Source organism: Rhinoderma darwinii, unplaced genomic scaffold (genome assembly GCF_050947455.1).
Source record: "Rhinoderma darwinii isolate aRhiDar2 unplaced genomic scaffold, aRhiDar2.hap1 Scaffold_574, whole genome shotgun sequence".
NCBI classification, from domain to species: domain Eukaryota; kingdom Metazoa; phylum Chordata; class Amphibia; order Anura; family Rhinodermatidae; genus Rhinoderma; species Rhinoderma darwinii.
Genome location: NW_027464127.1, coordinates 112,604 through 138,063, shown reverse-complemented (window position 1 = coordinate 138,063; position 25,460 = coordinate 112,604). Strand labels below are relative to the sequence as shown.

Genomic DNA, 25,460 nt, shown 5'->3' with positions numbered 1-25,460 from the left:
GTACTCAGAGAGTTATCACTGTGTTATCTGTGGTGTTACATAGGACTGCAGGTAACACTAGTACATTATCTGTACTCAGAGAGTTATCACTGTGTTATCTGTGGTGTTACATAGGACTGCAGGTAACATCCACTACATTATCTGTACTCAGAGAGTTATCACTGTGTGTTATCTGTGGTGTTACATAGGACTGCAGGTAACATCTACTACATTATCTGTACTCAGAGAGTTATCACTGTGTTATCTGTGGTGTTACATAGGACTGCAGGTAACATCTACTACATTATCTGTACTCCGAGAGTAATCACTGTGTTATCTGTGGTGTTACATAGGACTGCAGGTAACATCTACCACATTATCTGTACTCAGAGTTATCAGTGTGTTATCTGTCGTGTTACATAGGACTGCAGGTAACATCTACTACATTATCTGTACTCAGAGAGTTATCACTGTGTTATCTGTGGTGTTACATAGGACTGCAGGTAACATCTACCACATTATCTGTACTCAGAGTTATCAGTGTGTTATCTGTGGTGTTACATAGGACTGCAGGTAACATCTACCACATTATCTGTACTCAGAGACTTATCACAGTGTTATCTGTAGTGTTACATAGGACTGCAGGTAACATCTACTACATTATCTGTACTCAGAGTTACCACTGTGTTATCTGTGGTGTTACATAGGACTGCAGGTAACATCTACTACATTATCTGTACTCAGAGAGTTATCACTGTGTTATCTGTGGTGTTACATAGGACAGCAGGTAACACTACTACATTATCTGTACTCAGAGAGTTATCACTGTGTTATCTGTGGTGTTACATAGGACTGCAGGTAACATCTACTACATTATCTGTGCTCAGAGAGTTATCACTGTGTTATCTGTGGTGTTACATAGGACTGCAGGTAACATCTACCACATTATCTGTACTCAGAGAGTTATCATTGTGTTATCTGTGGTGTTACATAGGACTGCAGGTAACATCTACCACATTATCTGTACTCAGAGAGTTACCACTGTGTTATCTGTGGTGTTACATAGGACTGCAGGTAATATCTACCACATTATCTGTACTCAGAGAGTTACCACTGTGTTATCTGTGGTGTTACATAGGACTGCAGGTAACATCTACTACATTATCTGTACTCACAATTATCACAGTGTTATTTGTGGTGTTACATAGGACTGCAGGTAACACTACTACATTATCTGTACTCAGAGAGTTATCACTGTGTTATCTGTGGTGTTACATAGGACTGCAGGTAACATCTACTACATTATCTATACTCAGAGAGCTATCACTGTGTGTTATATGTGGTGTTACATAGGACTGCAGGTAACATCTACTACATTATCTGTAATCAGAGAGTTATCACTGTGTAATCTGTAGTGTTACATAGGACTGCAGGAAACATCTACTACCTAATCTGTACTCAGAGAGTTATCACTGTGTTATCTGTGGTGTTACATAGGACTGCAGGTAACACTAGTACATTATCTGTACTCAGAGAGTTATCACTGTGTTCTCTGTGGTGTTACATAGGACTGCAGGTAACATCCACTACATTATCTGTACTCAGAGAGTTATCACTGTGTTATCTGTGGTGTTACATAGGACTGCAGGTAACATCTACCACATTATCTGTACTCAGAGTTATCAGTGTGTTATCTGTCGTGTTACATAGGACTGCAGGTAACATCTACTACATTATCTGTACTCCGAGAGTTATCACTGTGTTATCTGTGGTGTTACATAGGACTGCAGGTAACATCTACCACATTATCTGTACTCAGAGTTATCAGTGTGTTATCTGTGGTGTTACATAGGACTGCAGGTAACATCTACCACATTATCTGTACTCAGAGACTTATCACAGTGTTATCTGTAGTGTTACATAGGACTGCAGGTAACATCTACTACATTATCTGTACTCAGAGTTACCACTGTGTTATCTGTGGTGTTACATAGGACTGCAGGTAACATCTACTACATTATCTGTACTCAGAGAGTTATCACTGTGTTATCTGTGGTGTTACATAGGACTGCAGGTAACATCTACTACATTATCTATACTCAGAGAGTTATTACTGTGTTATCTGTGGTGTTACATAGGACTGCAGGTAACATCTACCACATTATCTGTACTCAGAGAGTTACCACTGTGTTATCTGTGGTGTTACATAGGACTGCAGGTAATATCTACCACATTATCTGTACTCAGAGAGTTACCACTGTGTTATCTGTGGTGTTACATAGGACTGCAGGTAACATCTACTACATTATCTGTACTCACAATTATCACGGTGTTATTTGTGGTGTTACATAGGACTGCAGGTAACACTACTACATTATCTGTACTCAGAGAGTTATCACTGTGTTATCTGTGGTGTTACATAGGACTGCAGGTAACATCTACTACATTATCTATACTCAGAGAGCTATCACTGTGTGTTATATGTGGTGTTACATAGGACTGCAGGTAACATCTACTACATTATCTGTAATCAGAGAGTTATCACTGTGTAATCTGTAGTGTTACATAGGACTGCAGGAAACATCTACTACCTAATCTGTACTCAGAGAGTTATCACTGTGTTATCTGTGGTGTTACATAGGACTGCAGGTAACACTAGTACATTATCTGTACTCAGAGAGTTATCACTGTGTTCTCTGTGGTGTTACATAGGACTGCAGGTAACATCCACTACATTATCTGTACTCAGAGAGTTATCACTGTGTTATCTGTGGTGTTACATAGGACTGCAGGTAACATCTACCACATTATCTGTACTCAGAGTTATCAGTGTGTTATCTGTCGTGTTACATAGGACTGCAGGTAACATCTACTACATTATCTGTACTCCGAGAGTTATCACTGTGTTATCTGTGGTGTTACATAGGACTGCAGGTAACATCTACCACATTATCTGTACTCAGAGTTATCAGTGTGTTATCTGTGGTGTTACATAGGACTGCAGGTAACATCTACCACATTATCTGTACTCAGAGACTTATCACAGTGTTATCTGTAGTGTTACATAGGACTGCAGGTAACATCTACTACATTATCTGTACTCAGAGTTACCACTGTGTTATCTGTGGTGTTACATAGGACTGCAGGTAACATCTACTACATTATCTGTACTCAGAGAGTTATCACTGTGTTATCTGTGGTGTTACATAGGACTGCAGGTAACATCTACTACATTATCTATACTCAGAGAGTTATTACTGTGTTATCTGTGGTGTTACATAGGACTGCAGGTAACATCTACCACATTATCTGTACTCAGAGAGTTACCACTGTGTTATCTGTGGTGTTACATAGGACTGCAGGTAATATCTACCACATTATCTGTACTCAGAGAGTTACCACTGTGTTATCTGTGGTGTTACATAGGACTGCAGGTAACATCTACTACATTATCTGTACTCACAATTATCACGGTGTTATTTGTGGTGTTACATAGGACTGCAGGTAACACTACTACATTATCTGTACTCAGAGAGTTATCACTGTGTTATCTGTGGTGTTACATAGGACTGCAGGTAACATCTACTACATTATCTATACTCAGAGAGCTATCACTGTGTGTTATATGTGGTGTTACATAGGACTGCAGGTAACATCTACTACATTATCTGTATTCTGAGAGTTATCACTGTGTTGTCTGTGGTGTTACATAGGACTGCAGGTACAATCTACTACATTATCTGTACTCGGAGAGTTACCACTGTGTTATCTGTGGTGTTACATAGGACTGCAGGTAACATCTACTACATTATCTGTACTCAGAGAGTTATCTCTGTGTTATCTGTGGTGTTACATAGGACTGTAGGTGACATCTACTACATTATCTGTACTCAGAGAGTTATCACTGTGTTATCTGTGGTGTTACATAGGACTGTAGGTAACATCTACTACATTATCTGTACTCAGAGTTATCACTGTGTTATCTGTGGTGTTACATAGGACTGCAGGTAACATTTACCACATTATCTGTACTCAGAGAGTTACCACTGTGTTATCTGTGGTGTTACATAGGACTGCAGGTAACATCTACTACATTATATGTACTCAGAGAGTTATCACTGTGTTATCTGTGGTGTTACATAGGACTGCAGGTAACATCTACTACATTATCTGTACTCAGAGAGTTATCACTGTGTTATCTGTGGTGTTACATAGGACTGCAGGTAACATCTACTACATTATCTGTACTCAGAGTTATCACTGTGTTATCTGTGGTGTTACATAGGACTGCAGGTAACATTTACCACATTATCTGTACTCAGAGAGTTACCACTGTGTTATCTGTGGTGTTACATAGGACTGCAGGTAACATCTACTACATTATCTGTATTCAGAGAGTTATCACTGTGTTATCTGTGGTGTTACATAGGACTGCAGGTGACATCTACTACATTATCTGTACTCAGAGAGTTATCACTGTGTTATCTGTGGTGTTACATAGGACTGCAGGTAACATCTACTACATTATCTGTACTCAGAGAGTTATCACTGTGTTATCTGTGGTGTTACATAGGACTGCAGGTAACATCTACCACATTATCTGTACTCAGAGAGTTATCATTGTGTTATCTGTGGTGTTACATAGGACTGCAGGTAACATCTACCACATTATATGTACTCAGAGAGTTATCACTGTGTTATCTGTGGTGTTACATAGGACTGCAGGTAACATCTACCACATTATCTGTACTCAGAGAGTTACCACTGTGTTTTCTGTGGTGTTACATAGGACTGCAGGTAACATCTACTACATTATCTGTACTCAGAATTATCACGGTGTTATTTGTGGTGTTACATAGGACTGCAGGTAACACTACTACATTATCTGTACTCAGAGAGTTATCACTGTGTTATCTGTGGTGTTACATAGGACTGCAGGTAACATCTACTACATTATCTATACTCAGAGAGCTATCACTGTGTGTTATATGTGGTGTTACATAGGACTGCAGGTAACATCTACTACATTATCTGTATTCAGAGAGTTATCACTGTGTTGTCTGTGGTGTTACATAGGACTGCAGGTACAATCTACTACATTATCTGTACTCGGAGAGTTACCACTGTGTTATCTGTGGTGTTACATAGGACTGCAGGTAACATCTACTACATTATCTGTACTCAGAGAGTTTTCTCTGTGTTATCTGTGGTGTTACATAGGACTGCAGGTAACATCTACTACATTATCTGTACTCAGAGAGTTATCATTGTGTTATCTGTGGTGTTACATACGACTGCAGGTAACATCTACTACATTATCTGTACTCAGAGAGTTATCACTGTGTGTTATCTGTGGTGTTACATAGGACTGCAGGTAACATCTACTACATTATCTGTACTCAGAGAGTTATCACTGTGTGTTATCTGTGGTGTTACATGGGACTGCAGGTAACACTACTACATTATCTGTACTCAGAGAGTTATCACTGTGTTATCTGTGGTGTTACATAGGACTGCAGGTAACACTACTACATTATCTGTACTCAGAGAGTTATCTCTGTGTTATCTGTGGTGTTACATAGGACTGTAGGTGACATCTACTACATTATCTATACTCAGAGAGTTATCACTGTGTTATCTGTGGTGTTACATAGGACTGCAGGTAACATCTACTACATTATCTGTACTCAGAATTATCACGGTGTTATTTGTGGTGTTACATAGGACTGCAGGTAACACTACTACATTATCTGTACTCAGAGAGTTATCACTGTGTTATCTGTGGTGTTACATAGGACTGCAGGTAACATCTACTACATTATCTGTACTCAGGGAGTTATCACTGTGTGTTATCTGTGGTGTTACATAGGACTGCAGGTAACATCTACTACATTATCTGTACTCAGAGAGTTATCACTGTGTTATCTGTGGTGTTACATAGGACTGCAGGTAACATCTACTACATTATCTGTACTCAGAGAGTTATCTCTGTGTTATCTGTGGTGTTACATAGGACTGTAGGTGACATCTACTACATTATCTATACTCAGAGAGTTATCACTGTGTTATCTGTGGTGTTACATAGGACTGCAGGTAACATCTACTACATTATCTGTACTCAGAATTATCACGGTGTTATTTGTGGTGTTACATAGGACTGCAGGTAACACTACTACATTATCTGTACTCGGAGAGTTATCACTGTGTTATCTGTGGTGTTACATAGGACTGCAGGTAACATCTACTACATTATCTATACTCAGAGAGCTATCACTGTGTGTTATATGTGGTGTTACATAGGACTGCAGGTAACATCTACTACATTATCTGTATTCAGAGAGTTATCACTGTGTTGTCTGTGGTGTTACATAGGACTGCAGGTACAATCTACTACATTATCTGTACTCGGAGAGTTATCTGTGGTGTTACATAGGACTGCAGGTAATATCTACTACATTATCTGTACTTAGAGAGTAATCACTGTGTGTTATCGGTGGTGTTACATAGGACTGCAGGTAACATCTACTACATTATCTGTACTCAGAGAGCTATCACTGTGTGTTATATGTGGTGTTACATAGGACTGCAGGTAACATGTACTACATTATCTGTATTCAGAGAGTTATCACTGTGTTATTTGTGGTGTTACATAGGACTGCAGGTAACACTACTACATTATCTGTACTCAGAGAGTTATCACTGTGTTATCTGTGGTGTTACATAGGACTGCAGGTAACATCTACTACATTATCTATACTCAGAGAGTTATCACTGTGTTATCTGTGGTGTTACATAGGACTGCAGGTAACATCTACTACATTATCTGTACTCAGAGAGTTATCTCTGTGTTATCTGTGGTGTTACATAGGACTGCAGGTAATATCTACGACATTATCTGTACTTAGAGAGTAATCACTGTGTGTTATCGGTGGTGTTACATAGGACTGCAGGTAACATCTACTACATTATCTGTACTCAGAGAGTTATCTCTGTGTTATCTGTGGTGTTACATAGGACTGCAGGTAAAATCTACTACATTATCTGTATTCTGTTTGCCAGCCGGGCCACTGTCTTTTATAAAACCGGCTCTGCTTGATAGTGGACTGCACCACAGGGGTCGGTGTTGGTGCAGTGCGGAGCACCAGAGTTGTGCCTCATATACAGCTGAAGATCCAGCAATCCAGAATGTACAATGATCGGGTACCGTTTTGGTCCTGAACATGACGGATTATTGGAATTTGACCAATTTGTGCATAGCAGAGCTGAGTTGGTTAACTTATTGATAATATTGATGACTAGTAAATGTTGGAGTGACCGCAGACCCCGGATAATAACGCTCCCGTCTTCTTTCAGACTTTCCGTTGGCCGATCGCCAGTAACATCGATGGGAACGAAATGCTGGAAATCCAAGTTTTTAACTACAGCAAAGTCTTCACTAACAGGTGAGTGCGTGGCCTCCTCGCCCATGTACCGCACCGCCGCCTCCTCGCCCGTGTGCCGCACTGCCGCCTCCTCGCCCGTGTGCCGCACCGCCGCCTCCTCGCCCATGTGCCGCACCGCCGCTTCCTCGCCCATGTGCCGCACCGCCGCCTCCTCGCCCATGGGCCGCACCGCCGCCTCCTCGCCCATGTGCCGCACCGCCGCCTCCTCACCCATATGCCGCACCGCTGCCTCCTCGCCCACGTGCCGCACCGCCGCCTCCTCGCCCACGTGCCGCACCGCCGCCTCCTCGCCCACGTGCCGCACCGCCGCCTACATGTCCTCCCACAATTCCCTGCAGCACTCCCCTATGTGGGTGGAGCCTATAACTTTGTTCATCCTGAGCTTCCTGGTTCATGAATAGAATGCCAGAACTCCAGGGAAGACTGACACTAAGACAGGAAAGACCGCAGGAGAGAAGCAAAGTGCAGGGTGACATAATTCATGGGCGAGAGTTCGATATTGTGATGGGATATTATATGAGGTTCTGAATTATTTTGCTTTCCTGTGATAGTTGCTGGGTAACGACCACTTGGGGATTTTCAGGATTTTCACTCAGCTTTCCACAGATCCTGAATGACATTGTGCATTGATATCCACTGTTACTCTGTGTATGTGTCAGTTTGCACTGCACTTCTGGTATTCTATTCATGAACCAGGAGGCTCAGGATGAGCAGATAGGTGGGTGCTGCATGGAATTATGGGAGGAGAGAATGAAGTGAAAATAAATGAGAAGATGGAGATTTATAGTCGCCTAAAATATTTATGCAGAAATGATCACGTAAAAAGGAGACGTAATAGGTGCGATTTTTCCGTAGATGTCATGGCGGACGAGTCTTGTGCGCGGCGATTAATTATGGACTCTGATCAAATGAAGCGGCGCAGACAATGGCGGCCGGTGATAAATAATAAAGGAAGATCCGAGACATCTGATCCGGCCGCGCACAATGGAGATGAATTATTGAATGATTAAGATAAGAAGTCGCCGTCACCTCGCAGCGGAGAAACGGCGCCGCTCGTCACTCATCACACGGATAATTAGGAAAGAATCGGAGCCTCTAGACTCAGGGAGAACACTGGAAACTACGCCACATAGACGCCATATTGAAGTGCGTGGATTTATGACTGTGGCTGTCACTGTTATGGGGTTACTGTGGCTGTCACTGTTATGAGGACATCTGTGGGTGATACACTGTTATGAGGACATCTGTGGGTGATACACTGTTATGGGGACATCTGTGGGTGATACACTGTTATGGGGACATCTGTGGGTCATACACTGTTATGGGGACATCTGTGGGTGATACACTGTTATGAGGACATCTGTGGATGATACACTGTTATGAGGACATCTGTGGGTGATACACTGTTATGGGGACATCTGTGTATGATACACTGTTATGGGGACATCTGTGGATGATACACTGTTATGAGGACATCTGTGGGTGATACACTGTTATGGGGACATCTGTGGGTGATACACTGTTATGAGGACATCTGTGGATGATACACTGTTATGGAGACATCTGTGGGTGATACACTGTTATGGAGACATCTGTGGATGATACACTGTTATGGGGACATCTGTGGATGATACACTGTTATGAGGACATCTGTGGATGATACATTGTTATGAGGACATCTGTGGGTGATACACTGTTATGGAGACATCTGTGGGTGATACACTGTTATGGGGACATCTGTGGGTCATACACTGTTATGGGGACATCTGTGGGTGATACACTGTTATGAGGACATCTGTGGATGATACACTGTTATGAGGACATCTGTGGATGATACACTGTTATGGGGACATCTGTGGGTCATACACTGTTATGGGGACATCTGTGGGTGATACACTGTTATGGGGACATCTGTGGGTGATACACTGTTATGAGGACATCTGTGGGTGATACACTGTTATGGGGGCACTGTGGCTGTCACTGTTATGGGGGCACTGTGGCTGTCACTGTTATGGGGGCACTGTGGCTGTCACTGTTATGGGGGCACTGTGGCTGTCACTGTTATGGGGCACTGTGGCTGTCACTGTTATGGGGTTACTGTGGCTGTCACTGTTATGGGGGCACTGTGGCTGTCTCTGTTATGGGGGCACTGTGGCTTTCACTGTTATGGGGTACTGTGGCTATCACTGTTATGGGGGCACTGTGGCTGTCACTGTTATGGGGGCACTGTGGCTGTCACTGTTATGGGGGCACTGTGGCTGTCACTGTTATGGGGGCACTGTGGCTGTCACTGTTATGGGGGCACTGTGGCTGTCACTGTTATGGGGTTACTGTGGCTGTCACTGTTATGGGGGCACTGTGGCTGTCTCTGTTATGGGGGCACTGTGGCTGTCACTGTTATGGGGGCACTGTGGCTGTCACTGTTATGGGGCACTGTGGCTGTCACTGTTATGGGGTTACTGTGGCTGTCACTGTTATGGGGGCACTGTGGCTGTCTCTGTTATGGGGGCACTGTGGCTTTCACTGTTATGGGGTACTGTGGCTGTCACTGTTATGGGGGCACTGTGGCTGTCACTGTTATGGGGGCACTGTGGCTGTCACTGTTATGGGGGCACTGTGGCTGTCACTGTTATGGGGGCACTGTGGCTGTCACTGTTATGGGGTTACTGTGGCTGTCACTGTTATGGGGGCACTGTGGCTGTCTCTGTTATGGGGGCACTGTGGCTTTCACTGTTATGGGGTACTGTGGCTGTCACTGTTATGGGGGCACTGTGGCTGTCACTGTTATGGGGGCACTGGGGCTGTCACTGTTATGGGGGCACTGCGGCTGTCACTGCCACGTGTTCCAGGGCATTAGGTTGGGGGATGAGTTATATTTTGAGGGATGAGGCATAAGTGGGCACCAGGCGGCTTAGTAGCTGTAATAGCCCTGTGATTACTTATTAGACCACTTAGTCTTCAGAAATGTTTCACTGTCTGCAACAAAACCCGCTCCTCTAGGGGGGACGTCCCCGGGGTTCATGCGTCTCCTTCCACCCACACCCGGCTGTCATCTGTGTGGGCTGGAGGTGATTTCCCTCTCTCCCGCCTCGTTCTCCTTCTCTGCTGACAGTGTGGACCGCGCACCATGTTAATTATCCATCCCCAGGCCCCGAGCATCGAAACTTTACTAAAGGAGAAAGAAGAGAATCTTATATTATCACAGTATTTGGATTTGACATTTTAATGGGTGACACTATTTACTTCTTTAAATCTGAAATGTAGACCAATGGCTCCTCCCACAAAGTGACGAGTAATGGTGTCCTAGTGGTTTACTTCAGCTTCCCTGGTGTCCTAGTGGTTTACTTCACCTTCCCTGGTGTCCAAGTTGTTTAGTTAACTTTCCCTGGTGTCCTTGTGGTTGTGTTGACCTTCCCTGGCTTTCTAGATGATTAATTTACTTTCCCTGTTTTCCTAGTAATTTAGTTTACCTTCCCTGGTGTCTTAGTGGTTTAGTTGGCATTCCCTGGCATCCTAGTGGATTAGTTTACCTTCCCTGGTGTCCCAGTGGTTTGGGTTTCCTTTCCTGGTGTCCCAGTGGATTAGTTTACCTTCCCTGATGTCCTAGTTGTTTAGTTTACCTTGCTTGGTGTCCTAGTGGTTTAGTTGACTTTCCCTGGTGTCCTAGTGGTTGTGTTTATCTTCCCTGGCTTCCTAGTTAATTAGTTTAATTTCCCTGGTGTCCTAGTAATTTAGTTGACCTTCTCTGGTGTCCTAGTGGATTAGTTTCCATTCCCTGGTGTCTTAGTGATTTAGTTGACCTTCCCGGGTGTCCTAGTAGTTTAGTTGACCTTCCCTGGTGTCCCAGTGGTTTAGTATGTCTTAGTGGTTTATTTTACCTTCTCTGATTTCGTGGTGGTTTAGTTTACCTATCCTGGTGTCCTAGAGGGTTAGTTTACATTCCCCGATGTCCTAGTGGTTTAGTTTACCTTCCCTGGTGTCCCAGTGGTTTAGTTTACCTTCCCTTGTGTTTTAGTTGACCTTCCCTGGTGTCCTAGTGGATTTGTTTTCATTCCCTGGTGTCCTAATGATTTAGTTGACATTCCCTGGTGTCCTAGTAGTTTAGTTGACCTTCCCTGGTGTCCCAGTGGTTTAGTATGTCTTAGTGGTTTGGTTTAGTTTACCTTCTCTGATGTTGTGGTGGTTTAGTTTACCTTCCCTGGTGTCCTAGTGGTTTAGTTTACCTTCCCTGGTGTGCTAGAGGGTTAGTTTACAATCCCCGATGTCCTAGTGGTTTAGTTTACCTTCCCTGGTGTCCCAGTGGTTTAGTTTACCTTCCCTTGTGTTTTAGTTGACCTTCCCTGGTGTCCTAGTGGATTAGTTTCCATTCCCTGGTGTCCTAGTGATTTAGTTGACGATCCCGGGTGTCCTAGTAGTTTAGTTGACCTTCCCTGGTGTCTCAGTGGTTTAGTACATCTTAGTGGTTTAGTTTACCTTCCCTGGTGTCCTAGTGGTCTAGTTTACCTTCCCTGGTGTCCTAGAGGGTTAGTTTAAATTCCCCGATGTCCTAGTGGTTTGGTTTACCTTCCCTGATGTCCTAATGGATTAGTTTATCTTCCCTGGTGTCCCAGTGGTTTAGTTGACCTTCCCTGGTGTCCCAGTGGCTTTGTCTCTAGTGTGCCATAGTGTAATGTCCTGTCCCAATTACTGGTTTTAACTGGTGGAGTCTCCAGACCTTGATGTCCCTGTGGTTTATGGCTTAGTCTTCTCTTCCTGTTGACCTAATGGATTTAGTGTCATGTACCTGGTGTCCCAGTTTTTGTTTTAATCTGGTGTCCTAACGGTCGACTGTTTCTTGTGATCCAGTGGTTTAGAGTTCTGTCTCTGATGTCCTATTTAGGGTCCTATCCTGGTGTCCAGTGGTTTAGTAGCCAAGTCCCTGTGGTCTCATTGTTTTAGTTGCCTGTTCCTGGTGATCCAGTGATTTATTCTACCACCCCCTAGTGGTCTGACCCTTCTGGCGTATTGGCTAAGCGTACAGTCTCTGGTGATCTAATGGCTTTTGGCCATCCGCTGGTGCAAAGTGACCTATTACCTGCATATTGGGTAAGCCCCCTAGTGACCCTCTAACCCTGCTAGCCTATGGACTTAGCCCGCAGGCCCTGTGCCAGAGGGGGACAAAGACCCCCCTGCCACATAAGAAGACATCAGTATTATAAATGCCACATGGTAAATGTGGGTCCCTGCTCCAGATTTGGCATTTGAGCCCAGGAGATTTCAGTTTCCCCTGGCGGAGCAGCTGTCTTGTTACAGTGGCTCCTTTTTCACATTCTTACAGGAGATATTACTCCATTACAGCAGGAAGATGTTTTTACACTACAAGCATTAGAGTTGTCAGGAAAGTTCAAAAACTGTATATGGGAACCGTGCACTCTGAAAAGGGCTGAAAAATAATCCCGTTCTAGTCCTGCTCACACAGCTGAGGGCTGGTCACAATGTTAGAGTTCAGGAAATCCTTAGTAGCCACTTTGCCTTCTAGGGCCACATATTTATCAGGTATTTACAAGAAGATATAAGACAGACGTACGGCAAAGTCTCATAATTCATGAAAACCACCGGAGGACGTCGCCGTTTCATGTGATGGTTGTCGCAGTTTACGCTCCATAACGTACAATCAGGTTCTTAAAGGAATCTTAACAAATCTGGACATGCCCTTTAAGCCACAGATTTCCAGGCAGCCGTTCTCGTCACATTAACCCCTTCATTACAAGCCTCTCCGCAGAGGTCCTGGGTGGGATGGAGAAGACCTGCGAGTTACAGACGGTTTGAATATTTTATCACAAGGAGGAGGAAAGATCTCGGCAGAGAACACCCGATCCGACCCGGTCCCCAATTATTTAGCGTCCTGAAGAATATCCGTAATGCGGGGATTCCAGCGCTCTGAAACGATTGCGAAAAAAACCATCGCAAGCAACATGGCCGCCATTACAGCTCCTACACAGGTTGTCACCCAGCTTTCCCAGACTCCTGATAGACAGATCTGCCTTGTTATGCTGTGACACATCACTGTATTGTATAAGGGTATTCATGAACCTAGGGAATGTGAATGTGGTTGTCACCCAGCTTTCCCAGACTCCTCATAGACACATTTGCCTTGTTATGCTGTGACACATCACTGTACTGTATAAGGGTATTCATGAACCTAGGGAATGTGAATGTGGTTGTCACCCAGCTTTCCCAGACTCCTGATAGACAGATCTGCCTGGTTATGCTGTGACACATCACTGTACTGTATAAGGGTATTCATGGACCTAGGGAATGTGAATGTGGTTGTCACCCAGCTTTCCCAGACTCCTGATAGACAGATCTACCTTGTTATGCTGTGACACATCACTGTACTGTATAAGGGTATTCATTAACCTAGGGAATGTGAATGTGGTTGTCACCCAGCTTTCCCAGACTCCTGATAGACAGATCTGCCTTGTTATGCTGTGACACATCACTGTACTGTATAAGGGTATTCATGGACCTAGGGAATGTGAATGTGGTTGTCACCCAGCTTTCCCAGACTCCTGATAGACACATTTGCCTTTTTATGCTGTGACACATCACTGTACTGTATAAGGGTATTCATGGACCTAGGGAATGTGAATGTGGTTGTCACCCAGCTTTCCCAGACTCCTGATAGACACATTTGCCTTGTTATGCTGTGACACATCACTGTACTGTATAAGGGTATTCATGGACCTAGGGAATGTGAATGTGGTTGTCACCCAGCTTTCCCAGACTCCTGATAGACAGATCTACCTTGTTATGCTGTGACACATCACTGTACTGTATAAGGGTATTCATTAACCTAGGGAATGTGAATGTGGTTGTCACCCAGCTTTCCCAGACTCCTGATAGACACATTTGCCTTTTTATGCTGTGACACATCACTGTATTGTATAAGGGTATTCATGAACCTAGGGAATGTGAATGTGGTTGTCACCCAGCTTTCCCAGACTCCTGATAGACAGATCTGCCTTGTTATGCTGTGACACATCAATGTACTGTATAAGGGTATTCATGAACCTAGGGAATGTGAATGTGGTTGTCACCCAGCTTTCCCAGACTCCTGATAGACAGATCTGCCTTGTTATGCTGTGACACATCACTGTACTGTATAAGGGTATTCATGAACCTAGGGAATGTGAATGTGGTTGTCACCCAGCTTTCCCAGACTCCTGATAGACAGATCTGCCTTGTTATGCTGTGACACATCACTGTACTGTATAAGGGTATTCATGGACCTAGGGAATGTGAATGTGGTTGTCACCCAGCTTTCCCAGACTCCTGATAGACAGATCTGCCTTGTTATGCTGTGACACATCACTGTACTGTATAAGGGTATTCATTAACCTAGGGAATGTGAATGTGGTTGTCACCCAGCTTTCCCAGACTCCTGATAGACACATTTGCCTTTTTATGCTGTGACACATCACTGTATTGTATAAGGGTATTCATGAACCTAGGGAATGTGAATGTGGTTGTCACCCAGCTTTCCCAGACTCCTGATAGACAGATCTGCCTTGTTATGCTGTGACACATCACTGTACTGTATAAGGGTATTCATGAACCTAGGGAATGTGTATGTGGTTGTCACCCAGCTTTCCCAGACTCCTGATAGACAGATCTGCCTTGTTATGCTGTGACACATCACTGTACTGTATAAGGGTATTCATTAACCTAGGGAATGTGAATGTGGTTGTCACCCAGCTTTCCCAGACTCCTGATAGACACATTTGCCTTTTTATGCTGTGACACATCACTGTATTGTATAAGGGTATTCATGAACCTAGGGAATGTGAATGTGGTTGTCACCCAGCTTTCCCAGACTCCTGATAGACAGATCTGCCTTGTTATGCTGTGACACATCACTGTACTGTATAAGGGTATTCATGGACCTAGGGAATGTGAATGTGGTTGTCACCCAGCTTTCCCAGACTCCTGATAGACAGATCTGCCTTGTTATGCTGTGACACATCACTGTACTGTATAAGGGTATTCATGGACCTAGGGAATGTGAATGTGGTTGTCACCCAGCTTTCCCAGACTCCTGATAGACAGATCTACCTTGTTATGCTGTGACACATCACTGTACTGTATAAGGGTATTCATTAACCTAGGGAATGTGAATGTGGTTGTCACCCAGCTTTCCCAGACTCCTGATAGACACATTTGCCTTTTTATGCTGTGACACATCACTGTATTGTATAAGGGTATTCATGAACCTAGGGAATGTGAATGTGGTTGTCACCCAGCTTTCCCAGACTCCTGATAGACAGATCTGCCTTGTTATGCTGTGACACATCACTGTATTGTATAAGGGTATTCATGAACCTAGGGAATGTGAATGTGGTTGTCACCCAGCTTTCCCAGACTCCTGATAGACAGATCTGCCTTGTTATGCTGTGACACATCACTGTACTGTATAAGGGTATTCATGGACCTAGGGAATGTGAATGTGGTTGTCACCCAGCTTTCCCAGACTCCTGATAGACAGATCTGCCTTGTTATGCTGTGACACATCACTGTACTGTATAAGGGTATTCATTAACCTAGGGAATGTGAATGTGGTTGTCACCCAGCTTTCCCAGACTCCTGATAGACACATTTTACCTTTTTATGCTGTGACACATCACTGTATTGTATAAGGGTATTCATGAACCTAGGGAATGTGAATGTGGTTGTCACCCAGCTTTCCCAGACTCCTGATAGACAGATCTGCCTTGTTATGCTGTGACACATCACTGTACTGTATAAGGGTATTCATGAACCTAGGGAATGTGAATGTGGTTGTCACCCAGCTTTCCCAGACTCCTGATAGACAGATCTGCCTTGTTATGCTGTGACACATCACTGTACTGTATAAGGGTATTCATGGACCTAGGGAATGTGAATGTGGTTGTCACCCAGCTTTCCCAGACTCCTGATAGACAGATCTGCCTTGTTATGCTGTGACACATCACTGTACTGTATAAGGGTATTCATGGACCTAGGGAATGTGAATGTGGTTGTCACCCAGCTTTCCCAGACTCCTGATAGACAGATCTACCTTGTTATGCTGTGACACATCACTGTACTGTATAAGGGTATTCATTAACCTAGGGAATGTGAATGTGGTTGTCACCCAGCTTTCCCAGACTCCTGATAGACACATTTGCCTTTTTATGCTGTGACACATCACTGTATTGTATAAGGGTATTCATGAACCTAGGGAATGTGAATGTGGTTGTCACCCAGCTTTCCCAGACTCCTGATAGACAGATCTGCCTTGTTATGCTGTGACACATCACTGTATTGTATAAGGGTATTCATGAACCTAGGGAATGTGAATGTGGTTGTCACCCAGCTTTCCCAGACTCCTGATAGACAGATCTGCCTTGTTATGCTGTGACACATCACTGTACTGTATAAGGGTATTCATGGACCTAGGGAATGTGAATGTGGTTGTCACCCAGCTTTCCCAGACTCCTGATAGACAGATCTACCTTGTTATGCTGTGACACATCACTGTACTGTATAAGGGTATTCATGAACCTAGGGAATGTGAATGTGGTTGTCACCCAGCTTTCCCAGACTCCTGATAGACAGATCTGCCTTGTTATGCTGTGACACATCACTGTACTGTATAAGGGTATTCATGAACCTAGGGAATGTGAATGTGGTTGTCACCCAGCTTTCCCAGACTCCTGATAGACAGATCTGCCTTGTTATGCTGTGACACATCACTGTACTGTATAAGGGTATTCATTAACCTAGGGAATGTGAATGTGGTTGTCACCCAGCTTTCCCAGACTCCTGATAGACACATTTGCCTTTTTATGCTGTAACACATCACTGTATTGTATAAGGGTATTCATGAACCTAGGGAATGTGAATGTGGTTGTCACCCAGCTTTCCCAGACTCCTGATAGACAGATCTGCCTTGTTATGCTGTGACACATCACTGTACTGTATAAGGGTATTCATGGACCTAGGGAATGTGAATGTGGTTGTCACCCAGCTTTCCCAGACTCCTGATAGACAGATCTACCTTGTTATGCTGTGACACATCACTGTACTGTATAAGGGTATTCATTAACCTAGGGAATGTGAATGTGGTTGTCACCCAGCTTTCCCAGACTCCTGATAGACACATTTTACCTTTTTATGCTGTGACACATCACTGTATTGTATAAGGGTATTCATGAACCTAGGGAATGTGAATGTGGTTGTCACCCAGCTTTCCCAGACTCCTGATAGACAGATCTGCCTTGTTATGCTGTGACACATCACTGTACTGTATAAGGGTATTCATGAACCTAGGGAATGTGAATGTGGTTGTCACCCAGCTTTCCCAGACTCCTGATAGACAGATCTGCCTTGTTATGCTGTGACACATCACTGTACTGTATAAGGGTATTCATTAACCTAGGGAATGTGAATGTGGTTGTCACCCAGCTTTCCCAGACTCCTGATAGACACATTTGCCTTTTTATGCTGTAACACATCACTGTATTGTATAAGGGTATTCATGAACCTAGGGAATGTGAATGTGGTTGTCACCCAGCTTTCCCAGACTCTTGATAGACAGATCTGCCTTGTTATGCTGTGACACATCACTGTACTGTATAAGGGTATTCATGAACCTAGGGAATGTGAATGTGGTTGTCACCCAGCTTTCCCAGACTCCTGATAGACAGATCTGCCTTGTTATGCTGTGACACATCACTGTACTGTATAAGGGTATTCATGAACCTAGGGAATGTGAATGTGGTTGTCACCCAGCTTTCCCAGACTCCTGATAGACACATTTGCCTTGTTATGCTGTGACACATCACTGTATTGTATAAGGGTATTCATGAACCTAGGGAATGTGAATGTGGTTGTCATCCAGCTTTCCCAGACTCCTGATAGACACATTTGCCTGGTCACACTGTGATACATCCGCTGCATAACTAGGCAGATTTGCTCTACGGGATTCTGAGTGACAGCCCCTGAGCATGCTGGGATAGCTTTGCACCCAACTTTCCCAGAAACAGATATAGCTAGGAACTTTTTCTACTTATAGGTAACGGCATTATCCACTTGGCCATTTCTCTGCGGTCTCTGGATGAGGCTGAAGATGTCTCCTTGTGATACTTTCCTTGTTGCATGCACCTCGTTATTTGTGAATATAATGGCAGAAGTGCAGTGAAGACTGACACACAGGCAGGAAAGAAGGAAAGGCATAGAAGGAATGCAACAGTGCCATGCAGGATTAGTGGAAAGCTGAGTGGCAACACATATGAATTTTTTACATATATATATATATTTTCTTTTCAGACTCATTGGGACCTTCCGAATGGTTCTCCAAAAAGTGGTTGAAGAGGCGCAGCTGGAAGTGACGGACACGCTGATCGATGACAACAACTCTGCAATCCGAGTAGGTAACATTGTAACGCCACCACTGCTCTCAGTAATCTTCTCTTTAATTAATTCTGTATGAGGAGGTGGTACACACCCCAATAACAATGGTTTTGTCCAATAACCATCAAGACAGTCTTATATTTCTAGACCCTTCTGAGGTGATCCTTAAAGGGCTCGTCTAGTTTTATGTACATTAAGCTTAATTATTGTATAATGAAGTTCTGCAACTTCTTGGTAGATTTTGTGTTTTATTTCCTCACCATTTTAAAAATTTCTGCTTGCTGTCAGTGAAAGGAAGCATTCTTGTTTACATCAAGAGGCTGAGAAACCTCTGTATCTAGTCTACACAATCCTCTGTGAGCTAAATAGCCTGGACTGATACAATTTATCTGCGCTGATACATTGTAACAAAATCAAAGCAAGAAAGGGATTTGTCCTGAAGAACATATATGTATATGACCAATGATTCTCCCTGTTTAGTCTTCAGGATTATTTATGTTTTCTGTGATTGTCACCATTCACTTTCTCGCAGGTTGTCCTCTGCCTCTACCTTCATCTTCTCAACTGGTCCAGAAAATAATAAGCTTTAGTCTAGTCATCTATGTGTGGAAGCTCTGTCTTCATCTGGTCATCCATGGACTTCTATCCCCCATGGTCTTCTATCCTCCATGGTCTTCTATCCTCCATGGTCTTCTATCCTCCATGGTCTTCTATCCTCCATGGTCTTCTATCCTCCATGTTCTTCTATCTTCTATCCTCCATGGTCTTCTATCCTCCATGGTCTTCTATCTTCTATCCTCCATGGTCTTCTATCCCCCATGGTCTTCTATCCTCCATGGTCTTCTATCCTCCATGGTCTTCTATCTTCTATCCTCCATGGTCTTCTATCCTCCATGGTCTTCTATCCTCCATGGTCTTCTATCCTCCATGGTCTTCTATCCTTCATGGTCTTCTATCCTCCATGGTCTTCTATTCTCCATGGTCTTCTATCTTCTATCCTCCATGGTCTTCTATCCTCCATGGTCTTCTATCCTCCATGGTCTTCTATCCCCCATGGTCTTCTATCCTCCATGGTCTTCTATCTTCTATCCTACATGGTCTTCTATCTTCTATCCTCCATGGTCTTCTATCCTCCATGGTCTTCTATCCCCCATGGTCTTCTATCCCCCATGGTCTTCTATTCCCCATGGTCTATCCTCCATGGTCTTCTATCCTCCATGGTTTTCTATCCTCCATGGTCTTCTATCCTCCATGGTCTTCTATCCTCCATGGTCTTTTATCCTCCTGGGTCTTCTGTCAGTGGTGACATCTAGAGATCTGTTTCATTGACCCACTTTTACTGTATACTTTGGATTTTAAGGGTTCTGGTGGAATAGACGTTTCAAATTCTATGTTATACAGTAAAAAATTGTGTAGTACCGTGTTAGCCAGAGACAATATGAAATGTTAAATACTTTTGTGTCAAAAAAGACAAAAGTATAGTAGGTATGATACCTTTATTGGCTAACCATAAAAGTTCTATATTTGGCTTTCAGAGCACAGAGGCCCCTTCTTCAGGCAGTTTACAAATGAATGACTTAGAAAAAAGCACAACATTTAGATGTTACACAAAGACAATTAGTACATGAGGTGATACATCATTAAGATAAGCCGGGGCAATAAAACTGAGGTTATAGGGGTGATGACTTAGGAGTTAAGGCATCTGGAGTCAGTCTGATGGGGGACGTGACGTGTGTCCATGTAGTGGCTCATAAATCCTGGTGTTAGATTGAGGCCTTGTGTCAATGACTGGAATTTTATCATCATCTTGAATTCCCAAATTTTTCTCTCTCTGTTGTTTTTAAAATGACCCTTCAGAATGAGTACCTTTAAATCTGCCAAACTGTGGTCTGGTCCAGAGAAGTGTTTTCCCACGGGTGTATCCACCTCCTGTTTTATTTACGTGTCGTCAGGTCAGTTTCCACTACTGGTGACCAGAAGACCCATTTTCCTCGAGAATGAGCTTCCTTTAGTTTTTCAGGCTTTTCAATATCTTGCCATAATTGTCTTCTCCAATGAGTTGAGTCTTCTTGTAATATGTCCAGAAGATGATAAAGCTTCAGTCTGCTTATGTCAGGTGGTATCTCTGGCTTCTTCTGATCACGATCCTCTTCCCTTCCATCCTTGGTCTCCTGTCAGTGGTGAAGTCTAGAGATCTCTCTCATTGACCCACTTCTACTGTCTACTTTGAAGTTTGGGTGAAAGAGACAAAGTTTTATGCTCTATATCAATATTCCTATATTCCATCTGGTATATTTCGGACCCTGGTGACCATATGAGCAGTGTTCCTTCAGAATGTCCCCTGAGTTGTGTTTGGGTCTTCAGGCTTCTTAACGATGTCCTCATATTTCTTGAAAATGCCTCCATCCATCCTGGTACTGGCCTTCATTTTCCTTTTTTGCTTCAATTCTTCCCACCATAAATGTCTTCTCCAACGAGTTTTCTCGTAAAATGTCCAGAAGACGATAAAACTTTACTCTGCTCATTTATGTGTCAGGTGGAAGCTTTATCTTCATCTGGCCAAGGATGCTCTACCTGCTATCCATGGTCTCCTATCAGTGGTAAAGTCTACAGATTTGTCTCATTAACACCATTTTACTGTCTACATTAGATTTCGAGGTTCCTGGTGGTAGAGACAAGTTTTCTAGTTCTATATTAATATTCTCATGCTTTATTCTTATGCATCTCCTGGTGACCATATGGCCAATGTTCCTCCAGAAAATCCTGCCTTGTGTTTGGGTCTTCAGGCTTCTCAATGATGTCCTCATGATTCTTGAAATTGTCTCCATCCAGCTTGGTGCCGACTGTCCTGTTCCACGATTCACTTCAATACTTGCCACCATAAATGTCTTCTTTATACGTTGGGTCGTGTCCAGAAGATAATAAAGCTTCAGTTTGGCCATCTGTGTCAGGTGGAAGCTCTGTCTTCATCTGGTCAAGGATCCTCTCCTCTGCCATCCATGGTCTTCTATCCTCCATGGTCATTTAGTCAGTGGTGAAGTCTAGAGATCTGTCTCATTGACCCATTTTTTGCTGTCAACTTTGGGTTTCAAGGGTTTTGGCGGTGGAAGAGACAACATTTCAAGCTCTATATTGATATTCTTATGTGTCGTCAGGCCGGTTTTGACCCCTGGTGACCATATGACCCGTGTTCTTCGAGAATGTTCTGTCTTTGGTTCTTCAGGCTTTTCAATGTCTTGTTTATAACTCTACCTGCTATCCATGGTCTCCTATCAGTGGTAAAGTCTACAGATTTGTCTCATTAACACCATTTTACTGTCTACTTTGGATTTCGGGGGTTCGAGACAAAGTTTCTAGTTCTATATTCATATTCTTATGCGTCGTGTGGTTAGTTTTGTCGACTGGTGACCATATGGCCAATGTTCCTCCAGAAAATACTGTCAATTGTTTGGGTCTTCAGGCTCCTCAATGATGTCCTCATGATTCTTGAAATTGTCTCCATCCAGCTTGGTGCCGGCTGTCCTCTTCCTCGCTTCGCATCAAGTCTTCCCACCATAAATGTCTTCTCCATAAGTTGGGTTGTGTTCGGAAGATAATAAAGCTTCAGTCTACTCATATGTGTGTTAGGTGGAAGCTCTGTCTTCAGATGGTCAGGGATCCTTATCCAAGATCTTCTACCAGTGGCAATGTCTTGAGATCCGTCTGGTTGACCAACGTCTACTGTCTACTTTGGATTTCGAGGGTCCTGGTGGAAAATAAAACGTTTAAAGTTCTACTATTTATCATTTCCAGTTACCATAGTAACCTAAAATCAATCGCTTAGGGTCTTTTCCCACGGTGGTTGAGGATTTTCCTCGCGGACGGTCTTTTCTTGTAGAGATCAGTTTGTAAACCCAGGAAAATTAATTCTATTTCACCGACTGGTCTTCTCCGAGAATCGGCACAAAGTGCTTGAAGTTGCGTTCACACCTTCCGTCTGATGTGGTAAAACGCACAATAAAACCGGTACCTGTGCGGATGTCATTAAAGGGGTTTCTCCATGGCCATAAATCTGTTGAATATACTTAGCATTGTGATTCCCCTTCCCCCGCGCGCCGCCTCTCACCTGGTGTCCCCGCCAGCCCGACGTCATTATACTGACATCACTGCAGCGCTGAACGTATCGCAGTCTGAGGTCTCTCTACATTTCCCTGTATATGCAATCTAGTATTCCCTGTTATCAGCCAAGAATATGGAGCTGAACAGATTGCACAAGTTTCGTATCTAGCTGGAGTAGCCCTTCCGAATCATTTTAACATCTCTGTGTGCTGTCAGTGAATGGGAAATTTTTTGTTTTATATTCAGAGGCTAAAAACCCACACACCCAGTCCTGCTCACACTGCTAATGGATTGTTACAGTGTAAATGTGCAGGCTGAGCACAGCAGCAGCACCGATCCCTCTCCTGTCCAGGACTCTTGGCTGTGTTCACACTTCGTTTTATGATAATGTACGGTTTATGGGCCGGGAAAGCTCACAAACTCACACGCCAAGTGTATCCTTGCGGGTCTATTCGGCTCACCCCGGCCGTCAGGATTTGATGTACATTTTTTTTTCTCACTATATAGGAAAGCGAGATCTACTGCAGTAAAAAAATGTGTGCCGTGCGCTATATGTTTACTTTACAATGCGTTCCCACGGTGTGGGTGACTGTATGCGACCCAGCGGAGGTGTCAGAAATACTGCTGATATACCCCGAAGGGAAAAATGAAGGCAGAGCATGAACAGAGCTTTACCTGCACTGATACATTGTAACAAACCTGTGTTATAGTAAAAACACTCAAATGAATAACCTGGAGTATCTAAGCTAAATCATGTGTAATACTGATGGAGCTGTGTATCTAATCCTATCATGTGTGATACTGTCTGCTGAGCAGTGTATCTAATCCTATCCTGTGTGATACTGTCTGCTGAACTGTGTATCTAATCCTATCATGTGTGATACTGTCTGCTGAGCCCTATATCTAACCCTATCATGTGTGATACTGATGGAGCTGTGTATCTAATCCTTTCATGTGTGATACTGCCTGCTGAGATGTGTATCTAATCCTACCATGTGTGATACTGTCTGCTGAGCTGTGTATCTAATCCTATCATGTGTGATACTGTCTGCTGAGCTGTGTATCTAATCCTACCATGTGTGATACTGTCTGCTGAGCTGTGTATCTAATCCTATCATATGTGATACTGTCTGCTGAGCTGTGTATCTAATCCTATCATGTGTGATACTGATGGAGCTGTGTATCTAATCCTATCATGTGTGATACTGTCTGCTGAGCAGTGTATCTAATCCTATCCTGTGTGATACTGTCTGCTGAACTGTGTATCTAATCCTATCATGTGTGATACTGTCTGCTGAGCCCTATATCTAATCCTATCATGTGTGATACTGATGGAGCTGTGTATCTAATCCTTTCATGTGTGATACTGCCTGCTGAGATGTGTATCTAATACTATCATGCGTGATACTGTCTGCTGAGCTGTGTATCTAATCCTATCATGTGTGACACTGTCTGCTGAGCTGTGTATCTAATCCTATCATGTGTGATACTGTCTGCTGAGCTGTGTATCTAATCCTACCATGTGTGATACTGTCTGCTGAGCTGTGTATCTAATCCTATCATGTGTGATACTGTCTGCTGAGCTGTGTATCTAATCCTACCATGTGTGATACTGTCTGCTGAGCTGTGTATCTAATCCTATCATATGTGATACTGTCTGCTGAGCTGTGTATCTAATCCTATCATGTGTGATACTGTCTGCTGAGCTGTGTATCTAATCCTATCATGTGTGATACTGTCTGCTGAACCGCTGTATCTAATCCTATCATGTGTGATACTGTCTGCTGAGCCGTGTATCTAATCCTATCATGTGTGATACTGTCTGCTGAGCCACTGTATCTAATCCTATGTTGTGTGATACTGTCTGCTGAGCTGTGTATCTAATCCTATCATGTGTGATACTGTCTGCTGAGCTGTGTATCTAATCCTACCATGTGTGATACTGTCTGCTGAGCTGTGTATCTAATCCTATCATGTGTGATACTGTCTGCTGAGCTGTGTATCTAATCCTACCATGTGTGATACTGTCTGCTGAGCTGTGTATCTAATCCTATCATATGTGATACTGTCTGCTGAGCTGTGTATCTAATCCTATCATGTGTGATACTGTCTGCTGAACCGCTGTATCTAATCCTATCATGTGTGATACTGTCTGCTGAGCCGTGTATCTAATCCTATCATGTGTGATACTGTCTGCTGAACCGCTGTATCTAATCCTACCATGTGTGATACTGTCTGCTGAGCTGTGTATCTAATCCTATCATGTGTGATACTGTCTGCTGAGCTGTGTATCTAATCCTATCATGTGTGATACTGTCTACTGAGCTGTGTATCTAATCCTATCATGTGTGATACTGTCTGCTGAGCCACTGTATCTAATCCTATCATGTGTGATACTGTCTGCTGAGCTGTGTATCTAATCCTATCATGCGTGATACTGTCTACTGAGCCGCTGTATCTAATCCTATCATGTGTGATACAGTCTGCTAAGCCATGTATCTAATCTTATCATGTGTGATACTGTCTGCT

General features: G+C 43.4%; 1 protein-coding gene across 1 annotated transcript in view; it reads left to right on the top strand.

The window, feature by feature from the left end:
- The window catches only part of LOC142724192 (otoferlin-like), a gene marked incomplete at its 3' end in the record, with an annotated part of 137,500 nt that overhangs the window by 967 nt on the left and 111,073 nt on the right, over positions 1-25,460 (top strand). Inside the window, exons 2-4 of the mRNA XM_075848956.1 lie at positions 7,079-7,179; positions 7,333-7,421; positions 18,750-18,849. Of these exons, the coding sequence (XP_075705071.1) occupies positions 7,079-7,179; positions 7,333-7,421; positions 18,750-18,849 (290 nt within the window). The remainder of the gene's footprint in view (positions 1-7,078; positions 7,180-7,332; positions 7,422-18,749; positions 18,850-25,460) is intronic.